The sequence below is a fragment of the Phalacrocorax carbo genome, chromosome 5 (assembly GCF_963921805.1).
Source record: "Phalacrocorax carbo chromosome 5, bPhaCar2.1, whole genome shotgun sequence".
Lineage (NCBI taxonomy): Eukaryota > Metazoa > Chordata > Aves > Suliformes > Phalacrocoracidae > Phalacrocorax > Phalacrocorax carbo.
The window spans coordinates 57,603,898-57,624,377 of NC_087517.1; the positions used below are offsets into that span (position 1 = coordinate 57,603,898).

The 20,480-nt window shown below is 46.6% G+C and overlaps 1 protein-coding gene across 3 annotated transcripts; it reads right to left on the bottom strand.

The window, feature by feature from the left end:
- Nucleotides 1-9,009: 9,009 nt before the first annotated feature.
- On the bottom strand, nucleotides 9,010-14,502 carry CALCB (calcitonin related polypeptide beta). 3 transcript variants are annotated; one of them, XM_064452628.1, is made up of 5 exons: nucleotides 14,349-14,477; nucleotides 13,206-13,301; nucleotides 12,762-12,893; nucleotides 9,806-9,990; nucleotides 9,010-9,487 (listed from the first exon to the last, which is right to left on the bottom strand). In XM_064452628.1, exons 2-4 carry the CDS (start codon nucleotides 13,289-13,291, stop codon nucleotides 9,831-9,833), a joined length of 378 nt encoding a protein of 125 aa, XP_064308698.1. In that variant the 5' UTR covers nucleotides 13,292-13,301; nucleotides 14,349-14,477; the 3' UTR covers nucleotides 9,010-9,487; nucleotides 9,806-9,830. The 3 variants fall into 3 exon arrangements, with proteins under 3 accessions (XP_064308698.1, XP_064308697.1, XP_064308699.1); XM_064452627.1 differs by having other exon boundaries at nucleotides 9,806-9,993; XM_064452629.1 differs by lacking the exons at nucleotides 9,010-9,487; nucleotides 9,806-9,990 and adding an exon at nucleotides 11,401-11,943 and having other exon boundaries at nucleotides 14,349-14,502.
- Between the last annotated feature and the right edge of the window lie 5,978 nt (nucleotides 14,503-20,480).

A 20,480-nucleotide genomic window follows, 5' to 3' on the forward strand; every position in this document is an offset into this window, starting at 1 on the left:
CTCACTGGGTACACAGTACAGATGGCACTCACTGAACAGTACTTTATGACTCCTCAGCCCTCATGGCACTGCATGTTTCTCAAACCCTGTGATATCACCCACTACTTTGCTCTTGGATTTTCTTATAGCACTCATCACTACCACATTCAAGCCCAGCACAAATCAGAAATGACAGCATGATTCTCCCTACCAGTGCTTCTCTGCCACGAGTGAATATCAGCAATCAGTGTCTTATGCAGCAATTTTGAATGTTTTATTGCTTCCACCAAAATTTGTAACGGGGTTCTGAAGAACAAACTTTCTTTAGGAGGGTTTGATTCCAAATTCATTCTACAGAGGGGTTTCTTCCTTCCCTCCATCCCCAATGTAATCTTTCCTCCAGAGATGTAGATTGAAACACTGATTCACTCACCACCAGTACTGGCAGGCTTCGGCAGAAACTCCCTCCCAGCACCATCCAAAAATAAACCTCTAAATACCTTTTATTTGAAAGGTGAGTTCAGTTTTATAGACACAGTTGGCCTCACTGTCATAACTGTCTCCACCCCAGCTTCTCTGCCTGTGCTGGACACTCTCCTGTAACTTCCTCACTCAGTACGTTAACACATCACAGATCATTATTAAACGTGACAGCAGTAGGACTACCATACCTCGAGATACCTACCTTTTTGACGAGGCTGTACAGTTCCTCAGCTTCCAAAGGCCAGCTGGGAAAATGCTTCATGGGTTAAAAATACGTTATTGATATACATTGGTTTTTGGAACCAGCTCTGTGTTGATGTATCCTGTGTTCCTGTGTTTATCTGTGACATTTATTAGGAAGCATCATCAGATTCGAGCCAGGAAGCCTGAAGATGTACTTCTCTTTAAAGATGTGTAGAAATCCATTGCTCTTCAGCAAAGCACTTGAACATGCTTTTAATTTTATGTCCATGGCACTGGAACATTCACTTAACTGTTCTTTTGGAATTAGATTGAATGGACAGCTACCAACTAAGGTTGTTCCAGCTCACTTATACCAGACATTCATTTTTGCAGATGTCTACCTGGGAGAACAGGTCAGGTGTACCGCACAGGCAGGGCTGTGCCTTGTGCTGCTCTCGTCTTCAGGGGTGTGCACTATAATAACTCTCTCTGCATCATTCAGGACCCAATGAATAATTCAGCAGAGTTTCATTACTCCACCAGTCCTGTTTTGTTTACTGGAATATCATCCTGTGGTTCAGCACCCATCTGGCTTGAGGCACAAAACCTGTAAAACCTGGAAAAATGTAGCAGTTCGCAAAGGCTGTAGGAATCTTTTCTTTGATGCTGCAGTCCTACAAACTAACAGAACCTTTGATTTTCTGTTTGAGAGGGAAAGTCAACTGACCTGAGAAACTCAGCATAACTAATCAATATGTACGTTGTGTCTCCTTTACAGACTGTGGCAAAGTTCAGTCTTCTGACTGGATTCCTTTGAACAGAAAACAAAACACACTGGAATTTGGGGAGGTGTTCCAGAGAGCAGCTCAGGATGCTCTGTTCCTCTTACACCTTTAGGATAAACCCTGTGAACTTTATTCTCAAAATGCAAACAAAATAAGACTTGGTCTATACCGCAAAAAGTCTGCCACTTTCCTTCTCACGCAGGTGGTATACTAGTAGCCACATGGATTGTAACATAAAACACAGCAGGATTTCACTATCACAGAAATATTGTGTAGGGGTGAAGAAAAGTTGCCACGTATTTTGACCAGACCAGCTTGACAAGTGACAATCTGAAGCTTATGCCTATTACGCTCCATAGCAATGCTCCTGTGCCCATGAACTTACCTTTGACCTTTTCCATTAAAACAGTTATTAGCAGTTCTTTCTTTAATGGTTAATAATAGCAGCTCCTGCAGAATATAAACTTATCACTAAACTGTTCTGAATTAAGAATGGGAAGCATATATTAACATCTTCATTTATATCACTATCAATACAAATAATTTATTTTCCTTTAGACCATCTGCAAAACTGATAAAAATCCAGAAAGATATTTCTGATTTTCGGTCGCTTCAGAAAGAGAACAAAATCTGTTTGAACTTGAGTAGCAAGTGGCATTTTATGCGAACAGAACAGAAAGTGATGCTGACTCACTCACACCTCTTGAAAACAGTTATACCAGAGACTTTCTATGTCTCCTATGCCCTCTAGCTTCTAGAAGATGTATTTACCAATTACTCTTTTAGCTTGAGCACATTTACTGTTAGTTTCTATGCAGCCACAAAAAACTTACTAAAAGTGAAATGCCTTCCCCTCTCTTCTTCCTAGATATAATTTTTACCTGAGACTGAAACGAAGACACAAAAATATTAGTCTAGATTCTCATTTACCTGAAAGGCACTTCATACTTCTGTGGCAATATAAATGCACTTTATAAATACACACTATATTTATATCAATTTAGGGTCCACCATGAGTGCTGTAAAGGAGATTCAGCTCACCTGAGAAATGCTGCCTGAATTCCAGGAATTGGTTATATTGGTATTGAGAAAAAAGGTGAGTTGTGAGACATATGAGATATTATTTCTCAGTCTGACTTAATTACAAAGTTAAATAAGGTCATTAAATGGTATACAGCAAAAAGCACCTGATGTACAAATTGCAGTATTTTCTAATCAGTATGCTGGAGGCTGTACTTTGTGAAGCCCCATCGGGTTGAATTTCTGATTAGAGAGTAAAACCTGAGGGGGGAAAAAGATGGGCCCATAAAAAAAGCTAATCCTGGTGTCCATAGCTAGAGATCTCACAACCTGCAGGACAAAGCGGTTTTCTTGCACAGTGTAGGAGGGCTGATCAGCTTAAAGCTGGCTGGCTGTGAGAGGCAACCCAAGTTAACTTTCATCTTGATATATCATCAAAAGCTCTTGAACTAGAAGGGTATTTCACCTGCCAAATTACTAACACTTGCATAACTAAGAGTAAAATCCTTGCTTGGAACATATACACACACTCAAAAATATCACCGGCAGCATTATATTCTTCAGCCTCTCTAGGAGAACTGACATGCTAAAAAGAACCTCTAAGCTACTGAGCCTCCTCCATAGATAAAATCTGCCTGTCCACATGAAAGTCACTGCACTGGTATTGTCATCCTTCCCCCTGATGCACTTCCTTGGGATTCATTCACAGTAACAGGCCATTTCTACTCACTAGTAATAATAACTATAAAGCTGTTCAATATAAAAACATGGTTATATCATGAGCTAAAAATGGAATTATAAACTATCTATGTAACTACTTTAGGAACATATGCTAATCAGAATAATTGGTTCCCTCTACAACAAGAGACAGTCATGACCTATAACAGTCTTTCAAGCATGTCAGCAGAATAATGGGCAGATTAATGTTGCTGACATAATTGATTTGGACTTTCAAAGTGTTTGCAAAGCTATGAAGAAGCTGTAAAGACTACAAATAGCCATAGGATGAAGTTCTTTCATGGAGTAGAAATGGTCTGAGAGGGAGCAAACAAAAAGTAAGTAAAATACCTGGTTTTCTAAACAGCAAAAGAAAAGTGTTCCTTATGACCACGGTTTATGACTTGCAGCAAAGCTATACAGGAAGACAGCTGACTGTGTAACAAATACGGGTGAGTGGGACCTACCAGGATGGGGACAACTGAGGTGCATGGGCTGTATCCATTGGCCCTGGGAGAGGAGGAGGAGGCACCCTCCAGTATGCCCAGCACTCTGCAGCAGGGTATGGGAGCTGGTGAGAGGCTGCTAAGCAGCACGGAGCTGCATTCCTCCTCCTGCTATTATAGTGTTGGCACCTCAGGAGACGGGCAGGCCATGCAGTGGGAAGCAGCCTTTACACACCTATCCCCTGGGGGCAAAGAGGAAACACCTCAGCCACAGGGCAAGGCTGGGGCTCCAGTCTGGAGGAGCAGAAGTTATCAACCCCCCTTCCTTCCCCGTGGAGGGGCTGGGGCACAGCCTGCCTCTGTGGCACCTGCCAGCCCTGGAGCAACCTGCCCTAAACCAACCTGCCAGCCCCTAGCACTGGGGTCATCCAACCTCTCTGACCCAACTGACAGAGGGGACCTCAAGACAAGAGAACACCAGAAACACTTGACTAGTGCTGAAGGAGACAAAACACCATGTCAAGAAAAACAAGGCAACCCACTGAAAACACTAATCTGAAGGTCCTCTCCACCTTCTGTGCTCTAAGGTGAACTGCGGCCTCTCAGGGAAACGCCTGGGGAGCCTGGCAGGCAGCTCACAGACTACACTGCTTACTGCATCTGCACTTCATAATTACAAAAATTGCTTAGTATTTAAAGCCCTCATTTCTTCCTCTCCTTTGCTTCATCCCAAGGCAATTTCCTTTGTATAGTATATATCAAGCGCTTATGTTTGCTGGCAATCTTGGGAGCAGTTACTCAAGAGAACCTTGGTATGTCCTGCCATACATGACTGTCGCCTGCAGACAGCTGCACTCTTCACATTGTAGTCTCCTCGAAGAAGACTGGCTTGCAGACTCCCAAAGAGCAATTGGAAAATCAAATGGATTTCTTGCATGTATGATATATGCTGCAGTTCATGGACACTGAATAGATTAATGCAATGTCAAATTGCCTCGTGCTAATGTGACAAGATGCTATTAGGAAAAGCCATTGAAAAGAAGAAGAAACGTGACACAACTGAAGTAAATGGAAAAGCCAAACCAGCGAGAGTGGACAGCCAATATGAGTGTAATGAAGTACCAGGTGGGATCTAGGAGTATTTTCTCACACATTGGCGGGGGGAAAAAGCCTGTCCAGAGGTACACATTCAGACTTTTAAAGGCAACATTTGCTTCCGTGGGATCAGTTAGCTGGAATCACACGTCAGCCCCAGCCAAAAAAGTAATCAGTGCAAACAAGAACTGTGATAAAGCCAAGATAGAAAGAAAAGAGAAATGTTGCAATGATTCTTATTACTCCAGGGGAAGATCAGAAATCTCCTAGAGAAACTATTGCAATGTTTGGCATAATTTAGAAGTGAGAATTATTTACTTTTGGGGGGGGGGGGGGGGGGCGGGGCAGGCAGGTACTAGAGTCCTTGGACATTTTATGCAGAACAGAACAACTTTAAAAGGCATCTGGAGCATCCAAAGTAGAGGACAATTCTGTGCAGAACAGGGGAAGGATGTGGTGCCTTTTAGAACAGTAAAGAGGAAGCAAATGTATGCACCACGTGGACCCCTTCCAGCAGCCAGGGCATCGTTCACCTGGCTGTCAGGAGCAGTGAGCATGATGAGCTTGCAACTAAGTTGCCAGCACTCAGTGGGTGAAATCTGGCTTGAAACGCCCAGTTCATCTCTAACAGGTGTTCACCTGTTCTGAGACAGTTCAATCTATAAAAATGCACAGACCCAAATCCTCCAGCATGTTTTAAACTCTTCACCTTGTAGAGACGTTCAATCTGCTAATTAGAAATTACAATGCTGGATTAGATAACCAATACCAAAATGTACTACTGCCTGCTATAAGTTGCTTTTGGCAGTGTTCAGTGTCTGAAGCAATAGCATTAGGTCTGCTCTTTTCTCACACTACAGAAGATGGAAGCTTTCAGGAAGATGAATTAAATTCCACTAGCAGGAGGAGAAAAAAAAGGATCTAAGTATCTGGAGAGAGCCACAGTGAAAGTTCACTTGGGTTATTTCAAAACAATGCTCTATCAGTACAGGCAATGATGCCTTGGTGCATGATCCTGAACCAAAAACTCAGTCGGATCTAGGACCAGGAGGGCATCTGCCCCTTGGCAAAAAGCGCACAGCTGAACAGCTCTTGCATCTCTATTTTGGCAGCTGCAAAGGACCATGGGGACATGTGCTGGTATTGGTTCTGCTGTTACCCATCACCTGATACTGCACCAGCTGGCCCACACCTGCCTGATACCCCATGTGATGCCACGGCCCTGCACAGTGGCTCTGGGGGCCCATGACACCCTGAGGAGCCCACAGCACACTCCTGCATGTCCCCATCCCCGCAGCCCGCTCCAGCAGGTGAGCAGGTGAGTTTGCCTCATGGCATCAGCCCAAGAGGCCGCCCCCGCTTACCCACCCCATGTACAGCTGGAAGCTGCACCCACCACCAAGACAAAAGCAGGAGCAGGTGGATAAATACCTCACCTGGGAGGGATCCTTGTATGCCCTCACTGTGCATATTCACTGGCCACAAGATGGTGCTTTTTTACTTCCCATCAGCTCAGAGCAGAGGGCTGGGCAAAATTCATCACCTCTCCTGGGCCCACGTGGTGCTTGTGTCCATATTTGTACTGGAAAAGCAAACCACTAGAAAATAATCTGCAAAATTAAAGCCCCAAAACTCCATAATGACACGAAGACAGTCTACAATAAATTATCCTCAGATATTTCTTTCTCAGAAATTTCTTCCCCTTTTGCCTTTACTTGCAAAGTACGCTCCCAAACCCTTCATTTGCACACAGCTTAAAAAAAAAACCCTAATTGTTAAAGAAAACACAGACTGACAAACATCTAAAAACATCAGAACCAAACTATAGTCATTATGTTACTGCCTCGTAAACAAGAATACAAACACTCGTGCATGACTGATTTGTATTGTCTTGGCTGACTGAATACTAAGTAACTTGCATTTGATGCCACTCACATATACTGCATCAACATTATATTTTCCGCCAGCTTTCAGCATGCTTAGAGTGGCAATGTAATTAAAATGGAAAGGTAAGTACATTAGAAACCATACTTCTGCTTATTAAATGCTAATTCCAAAACAGGTTTTCTCCTGGGGTAGAAGTTTGGAGTTTATTTAAGAGCTGACAAGTTTGGGTAATATTATCAAGAACAGCACTTTTCAAAAATGGAGCAATTTCTTCCGCTTGTTCACAGTCAGTCAAAGCAATTGGCAAGTTTCTGGTGGCTCTGCAATTCCTTCTACCATGTTCATTGCCTTAAAATTTTAAACATTAAAATATTAGTGTTTTCACCTCTAGTTTTTCCTTGTTTCAATAAAAATCTGCTTCTCCTAAAGCTCTGAGCAACTCAGTTTTGTGCTGAAGGGTTTCTATCCCTTCACATCATGGAAAAAGATGTAAGGGTCCTCACCTTTTTTCCTATTTGCCCTCGCTTTCATAGTGCTATGGCCCTCTGTCCTTTACAGGCGTATTTTTTTGGTGAGTGTATTGCATTGCTGTGCAGATAGAGATCTTAATGAGACAAAAGACAGAAGATTCAACAGGAATAGAGCTTGAGATATGAAAGTAACTATTTCTTCCTAAGGGCAAAAAGCCCCTAACAAACAAAACAAAAAACATGTATCAAAAGTTTCATCCAACCTTCTTCCAACCAGGACAATGTAAAATCCAGCACCAAGGTTACTAGGATCTGTTTTACACATTAGGTTGGTGATTTGGTGTAGAATATTAGTCTGAGGAGATCCCTTTGGCTGACAGAAAAAAAATGCATAACCATTAAACTGAAAAGGACTAATAGTTTTTAGAAGAGATGGACACTCTGGCTGTCATACAATTACATGAAGCAGCCTCAGGTGTCTCTCAGCAGAGAACAGCTGTAAATGGAAAAAATAAACTGAGCATTCGCACTTTGCAGCCAGAAGGGGCCCATGAACATTGCCTGGCTTCTTATTGAATTATCAATCATTAAATTACACACATTCATCCCAGTAACTGTGCTTAGGCATTTTATCTTGGAGGAGATTCAGCTGCGGGGTGCTATTGTAGGGAACAGAATAGACAGCCTTCCACCTGTGCCCAGAGGCTCTGCAATGACAGGGAAAGGTGTTACTGAGGTAGCCCGGTGATCTCAGCATATGACCTCCACTTTGTGCAAAGGAGAATGGGGAAAAATACCTGAAACCTGGCAAAGAATGCTTCTGGGCTCCATAATTGGCAGCTGGGTGTAACCCAACCAGCTCCTCGTATAAACACAGGGCAGTGGTTCGCCACGCGGGTATACTACACCCAGTTGTGGCCAATCTCAGATACTTCAGAGGAAAATGGAAAAAAGCACTGGACTATCTCTAGGCAACAGATGTGCAAGCCAAGTCTAAACATCCCTCCTTTGCCCATTTAGGCACTAGAACTTTTCCCTCTAAACTAGTTTATATCTTCTACAAGGTCTGCCTCATACACTGACTTACCAGAGCTGAAATGTTCCCCAAGAAGTAAAACCATAGCCATGAATGAGCATGGTATAGAAGCGTCGTCACTGGAAGGCCTTACTGGCTATGTCTACATCTGGTTGACCATGCTTCTCTTTTTGCTATTACACCTGCAGCAGAGACAGACAGAGATATCATGAGAGCCTTAACCTCTACTTTGCACAGCAAGGTGATCTTCATCTGAACTGATGCAGCAGATTTTAGAGTCCGGCTGTGGAACACAAAACAGATCTAAACAAATATCTGACTCAGCTACTAAACTGAAACAGCAGCAGCTTTGAGGAGGAAGTTGGCAACACCACTTAGATGTCCATGGATTGCTTCCAGCTACCCTCTTCTCCACTCACTCTAATTATTTATCCCTGATCCCTAAATAGACTCTGTCTCAGGATTGCTTAAAAGAAATGTATATTTCCATAGCTCCTTTTTCTCTTCCATTCTAATTCACTTTTTTTGACCTTAGACAAAAATCTACAAAGTACATCAGGCCATTTCATCTGAGCTACATCTTATATAAAAACATTTAGTATTAAACCACATATGACTATGGCTGTCTTTACAGTTTTATTAAATGCAGCTGTGGCTTCTTTTTATTTTTCTAGAAGTCTCACTACGTGGTGTCCTTTTGGGGTTTTTCTGAGCTACTGCTTTACGTATATATGTATAAAGGCAGCTATTCTTCGTGTTCTGAACGTTTGACTCAAATCCTAATACTTATAGTTAATAAGGCCGTTGCAGATCAATGGGCCATCTCATCTGCAGTGATGTTGGCTTAGTGCCAAATGGTTCCGTAAGCGTTCAAAATAAAAAAAAAAAAATCAGTTTCTCAATCCCAGTGTATCTAAAATACTTTTTTTAATTTTGCATAAATTCACAAATGATACAATATTGAAGTGTGGTTTGGGTTTTTTTTTTAAACATACTGTACAATCAGGTTAGTTAAGTGTTTTACATCAAGGCACAGCACACCATATAATACACATATGCCTTGCCAGGCAGCAGTTTAGTATAATCCCCGAGTTGTGGCAGCAGTGCCAGGATAAGTAGCATGGATCACATAAGCTGGAAGATAAATAAATAATAGATGCTGTCACATTTTATTTGAAATAGAGTTGCATATAAAAAGAATATACAATAATTTAACTTTAATAACTAGATTCTCTCGTACTATACATCACAGAAGTGTTTTCATTTGTATTAAATAACATTTTCAATATTAGGATGCAAAATTAAGCTTCTTTTTGGCTGTCTTTATTTATGGAGAAGAGTTGCTTTTGTTAGAAATTGAAGTTGAATTTTCAGTGTCATGGCAATCTGAAAGAAAGAAAACCAGAGTTACTGATACATTGATAATGAAATGTTACTGGTAAAAATAAGCAAATAATTCCAGCCAAACTGTTGCATTTAGTTAATGCACTGTGAAGGTAGTTATCTTAGCAGAGTATCTACAAAAGCTCTTCTTCACGGTGTAAACATGCTACTGTCATATTTGTAACATCTTTTTTTATGCCGTTGCTTGCCCTGCTTTCTCAGAAATCATCACTGTAGGTCTGTTATTCATCCAGCAAAACTAAAATTCTGATAACGCCACAAGTTGCCTGCATTGCAGATCGTTTATTGCAGCCTATTTACCGTATTCACATTATCATTCCGCTTTTTATTTTTGAACGCTTCTTCTTCGCCTGCCAAAGGCCTTGGATCCCACGTTGGTTGGTACGAAGTTGTTCTTGCCCACTCCTCCTGACCTGCTCAGGAAGTCCGCCAGACGATGGGTCACACAGGTTGCTGTGTTGCATGCCCTCTTCTGTGCTGTTACACTGCTTTTCAAAAGGAAAATAAAGAGTTAGCCTCTAGAGTATCTCCCCTGCATAAGATGAAGTGTCAGTAAGGGAGGCTCTGTCTAGGAAAGCTTCTTCTCTAGAATAAAAAGCTGCGCAGCAGGCATTTGCAACTTGTGTGCACAGCTTACAAGCTCTAAAAGTTGCATCTTTATGTTTTCTAACCGTCAGGCTCAGCTTACAAATGGTGGCTGAGCCCTTCCCTTCTTGGGCAAATGGACTGAAGACTAAGCCAAGCCAGACTTTCGGCAATACCTGAGCCATTGCCTGCCTCCAGCAAGTCACTATGACCAACAGAGAGGTGCTGAGGGGGTCCAGCTCTGGAGCATTTAACCAGTCCCCACCTCCTCCAAAAGCTTTAGATCCGTGTTTTGTTTGTAGTGCTGCTGAAGGACAGTAGCAGATGCTGATCTTGAACTCACTTCAACGCCATGCTCTGGAATACCCAGAAAACACATGAAATCCTAGCATCACTGACAACTACAGGAGCTTTGTCAGCAACTCTGGTAGGGCCATACCTGCTCAGCAATTGACCAGTTGCTTTCAGAGCTGAACCATGCAAACATACTGCTGCCATGTATTTAATGGGAATGTGGGAACCCCTCTTTCCTGCACTTAGCCAGCCCTCCCCTCCCACCCCCATCTGGTACAGCACTTCACCATGGGAGTAGTTCAGACTTCCACAGAACTAGTTCTGTGCTCAGAGTTCAGCCTACAGCTAATCATTTTGCTAGACAGAGGACTTCAAGGCACATGCATTCACACGGTCCTTGCCTGAAGCAATTTACTAGTAAAGCAGTGACTTTCTTGCAGTAGGGGGATTTTTCTCAGATAAGCATTTCAAGACAGTTCATTAACAATTAATACGTTCATAACATCAATGCCAAATTTTTGGAACAGGCTTCTGATTACAAGATAGATGCAGTGCTGCAACAGAAAAACTGTAAAGAAATCTGGTTTGCCTCTTATTTACAAGGTCTTGAATTAATACAAATAGTTTAAAGATACCTGAGGTTTGAATATACTAGTGTAAAGACTTATTGTAAAGTAAGAAGGAAAGAGGAAAAGACTATTAAATTCTTACCTGGAAGTGTTCAGTACCCAGTTTTAAACAGGATTACATTTCTAGTTTGTTTGAACAAATCTGTATGAGCCTTTCCTGATTCCTTTGCTTCTCAGGATCCTTACTAACAGGATGGCATGCATACCTGATTACATCAGTACATATGAATGTATGTGACTGATTTCAATTTCTAAGCTCTCTCTCAACTTTTCTAGAATTATTGGCATTGCCTCTCTTGAGCATTAAGACAACTTGTAAAATATTTCCAGCCGTATCTAGAAATATCACATTCTAAAACAAGTTATTGAACCAAGCAGATCTAATCCTTATAGAAAAATAGGTTTATTGAACAAGTGCATGGGCAGGCACAAAAGAAGAGTCTACTTGTACATTTAGCAGCCAGAAATGAAGAGCCTTGTTTAGGATTTTTTTTTTTTTTAAATCAGTGTCTAAGAAAATCATTTGAAATCTCAAGGCAGTGCTGTTCATTTTTATTTATTTATTTTTTCCGCTAACTTGGTATGCATGTTATGTTCTCTGTCTTCCTAACATTAGGTCCATCTCAAACATTCTCTGTCAAAAACAGAATCAAAATAACATAGCAAGGTTAGCAATCAAAGTTAGATCCACATGCATCACGTTAAAAAAAGAAGGGGATAAATAAGCGTGTCTAGTTGTTTCCTAGGGGTTCCCCATAGTTTGCATAGCGTTCGTGTTCCAGGTCACTCAGCACATTTCGTTTCTTGCCAGGAGTTCCAGCCCCGACGTCAGTGCGAGGGTAAGTTTGCAATTTGTGCAATTCTTGAGACAGTTTGCCCAGCACACAAGTACTCAGACTGGCACAGCGTTTGGACATAGGTCTATCCAGGCTGCAGGGGGGAAAAAACACACATGCCCAAAGGAAGAGTAATCTCAAACATGCATGTTCATGCATTTCTTCCCTAGATAAATACCTACAGTTAGGAAACTTTAAAAATAATAATAATAAAAATAAAAATAACCCCTCCACATCACATTCCATGCAAGGAAGGTTTATACAAATGCAGTCAGAAGGAAAACGATATTTTTCAGTGAGTTCAACTTTGTTGAAAAAGCAAGTGTGTTAGCCTTCTGGATGCTCAGAACTGGGGGCCAGGAAGTTTTACTTCCCACTTATTCAGCATGCTGTTCAGTCTCTCATACATCACCACCATGCTTTGCAATACAAATCCTGTTAGGATAATGCAAATGCTCTTGCATGCCTTTGGCCCGGGGGGGGAGAGTGGCGCTGCGTGCATTGGGAGGAACGCCTTCCCTCTGCCAGGGAATTCCATGCCTTACAACAGCATGCACTTGCACGACAGAGAATCCAAGAGTGACTGAATGGCCCCTGACACTCCCACTAGGAGGACATACCTTTTGCTGCCATATTCTAATACAACCCCCTCATTCAAGCTCAAATCGCCCTCCACTTTCAGTTGTAAGAGAAAGATAGAAGCAGGTTAACTAGGTGGAAGCCATTTGCCCAATACCAACATTAGGATATCTCTGCAGCATCGTCCTTTACCAATTAGGTGATCACGGTTAGCCATAACACCAAGAAAAAAAGATCTTGACCTGCAGAGACTCTGCTCAGATGGCTTTTGCTAAATGTCAGACATAACACTCCCCCATTGCCCTTCTCCTACCCCAGGACTGCAGCCCTTACCTGTTCCCCTCAGAGGCTTGCTCCAGCTCTTCTGCTGTCATCTGTATGAACTCTTTCACCAGCGCATTTAATAACCTCCGAGCTTCGTAATCACTGAGCGTCACTCGATCTGTTATGGATTCCAAGCCAGGTCTAAGAGGCAAGCAAAACAGGATGAATGAAGCCTGGAGCGCTGCGGAGAGCCACGCACAGGAGAGGGGTTTGTCATGCATTGCTGCACATCACTGACAGTATCTCTCACCAGCGTGAATGCGTACGCCACCCTCGCGCACAGCATTAGGTGTTCTATTAGTGTAATTTAAAAAGCCACAGTATCAAAGACAGCATCAAAAGAAGCCAGGTTTCTCATTCACTGTAGCCTACTCCCCTCCTAGATCTCTAAAGAATCTGAAGTATTTTTGTACCATTCAGCTACAGCACTCGGCAACAGGGCCGGCTTCTTACCTGACTGGGGCTGCCTGGAAGCTGTCCATCTGGCACACAACCAAGGCATAAACAGCAAGGAAAGATGAAATCTTCAGCATAACCATGATTTCCTCTCTACAACAAAGAGGTACATCAAGCAATGGCTCTTTTCCAACCCTCTCAGTGCTATAAGATCTACCAAAGAGGTCGGTAATTTCTAGCCGCAAGTTGTACAAATACTAACAGTTTTTTCCCCTTCTTCAACATTACCTTTCTGTTTCTTTTGATGATTGCTATTGTGCTTCGGTTTTCTCAGCATTTTAAGATAACTTAGGACTACTACAGGAGATAAAAATGCAGCTTCTCAGAGCTGCAGTTCTGCACCGCTAGCTGCGCGCAACTTAAAGCTGGCTGTCCCTCAAAGTGGTGGAAAACACATTCCTTTAACTACTGCACACAGCGTCATAGCCAGCGTGTTCAACGTGAACAGGCACAGTTATGAGAGTCACAAGAAAAAAAATATTTAAAATTCAATATTTTTAAATGAATAAAGTGCAACGGTTGGCACTCCACCTGAAACGGGGTGCTTCTTGGCAGTTTGCATGCTAGCGTCCCCGCTCAGATTACACTGCAAGAATTAAGTGGTTTAAGCCCGACAAATAGTTCTACTACATAACCAAAAAAAGGGTAAATTAAAAATTAGACATTAGAACGAAATCTGTAAAGAAATAAATATAATTGACGATATCTGCCTAGAGATACAGCTCTTTTCTCATAGCATTAGTATCTTAGACTCAAGAAAGCACATCGTTAACTCGGACACCCGCTTCATTTTCGCTACCTCCCGACTCCCGACGCGGCTCACGGGCAGGCCGAGGCACCGTCCAGGGTACGGCCGCTTCCCCACGGGCCCCCGGGACGTGCCCGGCAGCGGCGGGCCCCGGGGGGGGCTCTGCACGGCGAGCCGCCCGGCGGGACACCCCACGCCGCCTCGGCGGGCGAGAGGAGGGCAGGGACACGGCGGACCCCCTTTCCCCCACCGGCCTTAGCCCGCTTCCGTGCACACGCGTGCGCCCTCGCGTACGCAAGCACACGAACGAAGGTATCGCGGCCCCGCGCAAAGCTCCGCGCCCGGGAGGGAAACGGGCCTGCCGCGGCGCGGCGCTTACGTGCGGCGCTTACCGGCGGCGCGGGGCTGCGCGCGGCGGTGCGGGGCTGCGCGCGGCGGTGCGGGGCTGCGCGGAGGAGGACGCCGGTGCCGCCGCCGATGCGCGGTGCCGCGCGCTGCCCGCCGGCTCCCCTTTATACCTGCCGCCGCGGCAGCCTGCGTGGGCGCCCGCGCGGGGCCGCCAGCCAATCACCGCCCCGGCCGCCCGACGAAGCGCGGCCCGCCATTGGGCGCCAAAGCCCGGCTCGGCGGTGACGTCATGCCCCGCTCCGCGAGCGTCCCATTCACAAAAAAAAAAAAAACCCGCATTAATCCAGCGGGGGGCGAGGCGCCGCCGGGGCTCTGCGAGGCGGGGGCGTGGGGTGCTTCATTCCTGCCGCCCGGCCGCGGCCCGGCCCCGCTCCCCCGCGGGATCGCTCACGCGTGGCGACCTCTGCAGCAGAGAGACCGCATTGCAGAGCGGAGCCGCTCCCTCCCGGGACTCCGCTTCCCCCGGGGCCGCCCGCCCCGCAGCCGCCGCCGCTGCGGCGGGGAGCCCGGTTGTGCCCAGCCGCTCTCCCGGCCCGAGGGGCGCACCCCCGGCCCCTCGCCTCCCTGGCACGGCTCGGGGCGCTTGCGGCCGGCGTCCCGCCGCTCCTCCCCGGAGCGAGCGACCGGGGACACCCGCGGCAGCTCCGCGGCGGTGGCGGCCGGCTGCTCCCCGCACTCTGCTCCGCGGGGCGGCCGCGCCACCTCCCCGGGACCGGGGAGGAAGCCATCATCATCGCCATCACCGTCACGCAACTCCAGCGGCAGGTGTAGCGCCTTTCCCTGCACGGAGGAGGCACTGGGGCAGGGGCGGTCGCCTGCCCCCCCCCACCCCCCCGGGCGCCCCGCTAAGCCCCGCCGGCGGGGATTACCGGGCAGCTGCCCGCCGCCCCATGCATCACCCGCCGAGGGCCCTTTGTCACGGCGCGGCCGCGCTGCACCTGCCCGCGCAGGATGTTTGCCCAGGCGGCGTGTCTGTTTGCCCGGGGGCGGCGGGTTCCCGCCCGGCGGGGGGACGGGACGCGACGCGACGCGACACGGGGGTGGGAGGAAAGTGCTGCCCGCCGGGGCGGGCGCGGGGAGCGGCGTCGGGAGAAGCTGGCCGGGAGGGCTGCTCTGCAGCGCCCGGCCGCGGGAAGCCCTCCCGCCGCCGCCCGAGAGCCGGGAGCGCCCTTGCTGCCCGCCCTAAGCGGCGGGGCGTTTGCCGAGGACGGCGGCGAGCGGCGGGCACGGCCGAGCCGCGGCAGCAGCGGGCGGCGGGGCGCTGACCGTCCGTCCGCCGGCCCCCTCGGCCCCGGGCGGCTCCGCCCGCTCCCGCCCCAGCCCTCGCTCCCCTGCGCGGCCGCGGCCCGTCCTCGCTCCCGGCGGCTGGGGCAGCGCCCGCGGCAGCGCTGAGCACCGGCCGTGCCGCGCTGCTGCCGCCGCCGGGCCCGGGCCGGGACAGGGCGGCGAGCGGGACCCGCGCACACGCGGGGCGGGACGGGGCGGGAGCCCAGCGCAGCCGGGGCGCTCGCTTCGCTACTTCGAAGGGATGGGGGACGCGCTCCTGGGGACCTCCCGGCGTTCCGTCGCTTATGCCCTCGCAGAGGCCGGTGGGGGAATCGCGTGTCTCACCGCGGGGTGAATAAAGCCGGGGAGACGCGCGGGGCGGGACTCGTTTTGTCGATGGGATTTTAGGATTTTAGCTTTGAAATTTAAAAAGGTACAGGAACGTACTGAAAGCCACACGCCCGTCGCTGCGCATCCGGTGAGGGTTTCTTCTTCGTGTCCCCCTCGCTGTCAGCCCTTCGGGGCGCCGGCACCCCCTCGGAGCCGGCACCCCGGGAGCGGCCACCGGCGGGGGCTGCGCAGCTGCTGCGCGCTCGTTCTGCAGCACGACGACTGCAAGGCCGGCTGGGTTCCGGGCGTTGGGGTCTGGGTGCGGTGGTTTGGGTTTTTTTCAGATGACAAGCAGTGGTGGGTTTGGTTTTTATTTTTTTTTTTCTCAAGGCGTCTTCGTGGCTGTTGGTGGGTCACAGCCCTGGGGGCGGGGGCGGTCGTGCGCTCCGGCCCGCCGAGCTCCCCCGCGGCGGTGCGGGGAAACGCGGGCAGAGGCGCGGGGGTAAGCGCAGAGCGTGCGGGGCTGCGGCGGCTCCGGGCGCGCTCCGTGCCCACCCCCAGCAGTCGGAGGAAGCGCCCGCAGAGCTCTGGGCTCGCCCCGCCGCAGGCGCCGGCGGAGCGGCTGCGGGGTGCGGGGTGCCCGCAGCGGCGGGGCTGCGCCCGCCCCCGGGGCTTTCCGCCGCTCGCTTCCCGGGCGCCGCTCGCTTCTGCCCTCCCTGGGAGGCTTCCTCCTCCCCCCCGCACACACAAATTTAACATTTCGTTTTAAACAGCAGCTCCGTCGCAGGCAAGGCCAGCGCGGGAATCCCGCGCGAGAGGGAGTTCAAGTATTTGATTTGAAATCTTTTCCGTCTCCACGACTCCTATTCGGAATTTCAAGCTAGTTTTTCGAGGTCGCATTTACAAACGTTATGTACCACCTGAAGAAACGGCTCGGCATCGCTTTTGCTGTTTGAGCGCGACCTGTGCAGCTACGCCAGCGGAAATAAAGCGTAGGAACTTAAATGACCAGGCTTCCAGTCAGACGTTTCCCTCTCTCTCCCCCCGCTGTTCCTTTCCTCTTCCTACGTTGAGTGTTAATCGTTCACATTTGCTTTAGGGATTTATTTACTCTTTGTCCCTCTACAATACTCCTGTTTTAACCCTAAAATATCCGGACGACTCTGCTGGAATAGCATATTTCGGTTATTCAGGGAGGAAAAAATTACATTTCACCTTGTGGTCGATTCCAGCCAGTTCGAGTCGTGCTCTTGCCACTGCGACTCAGCCTGGGGCTGGAGCCTGCAGGGTGCAGCGGTTACAGGATTTCAGATGCCAACATTTCTACTTAAAGCTTTCACAGGAAGAAACATAAATTTAAAGCAACAGGTACAAATGCCAATGGATCCACTTTTGTGCACGTATAGATGAAATAGTACTTGGATGTTGGCAGGCTCTCTGGCTGCTCCTTGCCAGGGCTAATGGAGGGACTCCCAGCTGGAACGCTTCTCCTATTTTGTCCCTCAGCTATACGTCATCTGGTCTCACCAGATATATTTTCTTCTTGCAAACCTCTCTTCTCTTATCTGTAAGATGGAAAAGAAAGATAGTTTACCCAGTACAAAGAAGTCCAAAGACCGGTTTGTCTGTTTTCGAAGTTGTACAAAAGATACAGGATTTTCACAGGATAATGGTCTCTTTTTCCTAGATAAATCCAAAGCTAGAGAATGAGCATGCTTGGCAAAACTAGCACAGAGGGGTACTTCTGAGCACTACGCTAGGAAAGCAAGATGTTTACTGAAACAGTCTGTTCCAAGGAATTTGTTCTGCATTTTTCAGTGCCTGATAATATATCAGGTAAAATAATCAGTGGGTATATGTTCAAAGCAGATGAAATGCAGAGCTACAGAATGACTGGATTTTTTTTTTTAAGAAATCAGATGATCTCATGCAACCTGCAGCACCAAGTGAAAGGAATTTCCTCTCCAAAGAAATTAATTTAAATTTGTATGGCATAAGAAAAACCTGTCCTCTTTCAAAGTGACTTTCTTTCTCTACATTAGATACAACTTCTTACAATATTCTACTGTTTGATACTATTTAACCAATACATTTTAAAGCGCAACCATTTTTTCTACTGTAAATATCGCCTTGATGTCAACCAGGTTCTTACATGTTACCAGCTGATACGCTTAAACAGAAGTATCACGTTTATATATTATGTTGAGATTTTTGTTCAATAATAAAATGTAATTCTCCAAGACAGAAAAGACTGTGAGCTGCACAGCCAAAAGTTCCATTCTGAAGAATGGCTCGTATCTGACAAGCAAGGTCCCTACAAAAAGGAAAGGGTAGACAGTGACGATGCCACAATCCACAGGCAGGATACATTCTTCATGAGGGAGATGAGTGTGATTCAGGTCTCTGCTCCCTCTAAGCTTGTTCTTCACAGCACCTAATTAAGCCTTTTGCAGATAAGGACAATTAATTATAAAACCAGCTGTAAAAATCACATCGTCTTTCTTTACAAAGAGAAGCTGGGGAGTTACTTGCCTGCATTTCTAGTGGGTACCTAGTCTATCTAATTCAGGATCCTGTCTCCAAGGGCCAGAAAACACTCCACCTGAGGAGACTCTTCAAGCCATGTGGGGGAGAGTGAGCACTATTGAGCTCCTGTGAAAGCATCTTTCTAACCTTTCATTGTAATCTGTTCTGCAGAAAATGACATGAGCTAAGCCAGAATTAACATTGTGCTGTTGTAAAAGCAAGCTGGCTATTAAGAGGAGTGTCGTGTTTAAGGCCCAAGAGATATTCCTTACACTCTACTTGTTGCTGTTAAGATCTAGATCTGCTAGTGCATTCTGTTTGGGACAGCATGCCATACCTCAACAAGACTTGGGCAAGTTGGAGAAAGTCCAGAAAAATACCAGTAAGAGTTATTAGAGATCCCATAACACAATTTATGAGAACAAACTTGAAGATTGGGGAAACAGTTAACAGAAAGAAAGACTATGGAGAACTGTGGTAACAAAAACACAAATACTTGCCACGAATCAATAATAATCTACCCTCTGGTACTATATTCAAAACAACAACAAAAATATATGGGCTTAAAAGGCAAGAAAGGAGATAGCACACATTAGAAAGAGCTTTCTACAATTGAGATTAATGACATACAAGAATAGGTTGCATTGCAGTTCTGGCATATCTTTCACTGGAGGGTTTTACGGCATGGTAGTCTAACATCTGTCAGGATATGCGCTGGGGAAGGAACATAATCAGATAAGTATGCTCTCTTCATATCTTTCACCTCTGATTTCTGTGATTCTGTAATTTTAATAGCTGGAGACTGGCTTAAACTCTGAAACGTAACACCTTACCCATCATCCAAACTTCTGTTTGCATCTGCTTTTGCAAAACTTACATCCCTAATTGGTCTAACCCTTTCCGTAACTCTGCTTCCAGAAGGCCATACGCAGATTCAGAATAAGCTCACGTCAAGCTTATCTGCACAATTAATATTTTACCTATCCATCTTGAGGTTCAGTTTTAATTTGGCCCCAAAATTAGAGCTTCTTTTTTATAAAAATGCAGGGCTTTCCTGAGAACCAGGACACTGGTCTAGACCCCAGCACTAAAGCATTTCTTTTTGAATGGATATTAAATCTGGATTTAGGCTGCTTCAGTGACTACTTCTGAGAAAGTGGAACTGCTCTTGAACTAATTGCCGAGAAATCTGTGAATCAGTCTGGAAGGAAATTTTCTTCCAAAATGCCTTAGAAAAAGCTTCCAGACTGATGTATGGAAGACATTTTAAACAGAAGATCGGTGTTGCATTTTTTTAATCTCATTGAAACGTTCCTACTGAGCTTTTTTACTCAGTAGGTTTTGCAGCAGTTTGCCTGTATCTATTCAAAATTCAGTGCGGAATAATCTTTTAAAACCATGCAGTCCACACTGTCCTGCCCTGGGGTTTGCATGGCAAGGCAGAGGGGGCAGACCACAAGGAAGCTGGCTATGGCTCTGTCATCTGTCCTGCATTGCCACAGCTCAGCCTCTGCGCACGTTCACAGAGGCTCCAGCCCTATCTTGTGCTACCTGGCAACATGGTCCCACCCTCTGACAATTGGCAAAACTCAGCTGTGCTCCAGCCAGCCCCAGTTTTGTCCCGGGCTGCACATCCGATAGACTGACAAGGGGAATCCCTCAAGAGGAACTCACAGCTCACCAAATACAGCCAGGGTCAGCGTGACCAGGGCAGCACAAAGGGGATGAACTACGGGCAAAAATCTCACTCGGAAAATATTTCCAAATTGGCACCTATTTCCACTTCAGTTTTAGGCATTCTGCAGGTCAGATAAGAGTTGAACAAACTCCTTACCTGGAAAACAACCTCAGAACAGAAAACTGTGTTAAGCAATAGCATAGTTCTAAAACTTTGATTTGATTGCTTACTATTGATAGTGCGATGCTACTATCTTATGTGCCATCGGAGCACGTCAGCAAAAACACGGTGAGAAACTATATTGTAAATCCTCAAG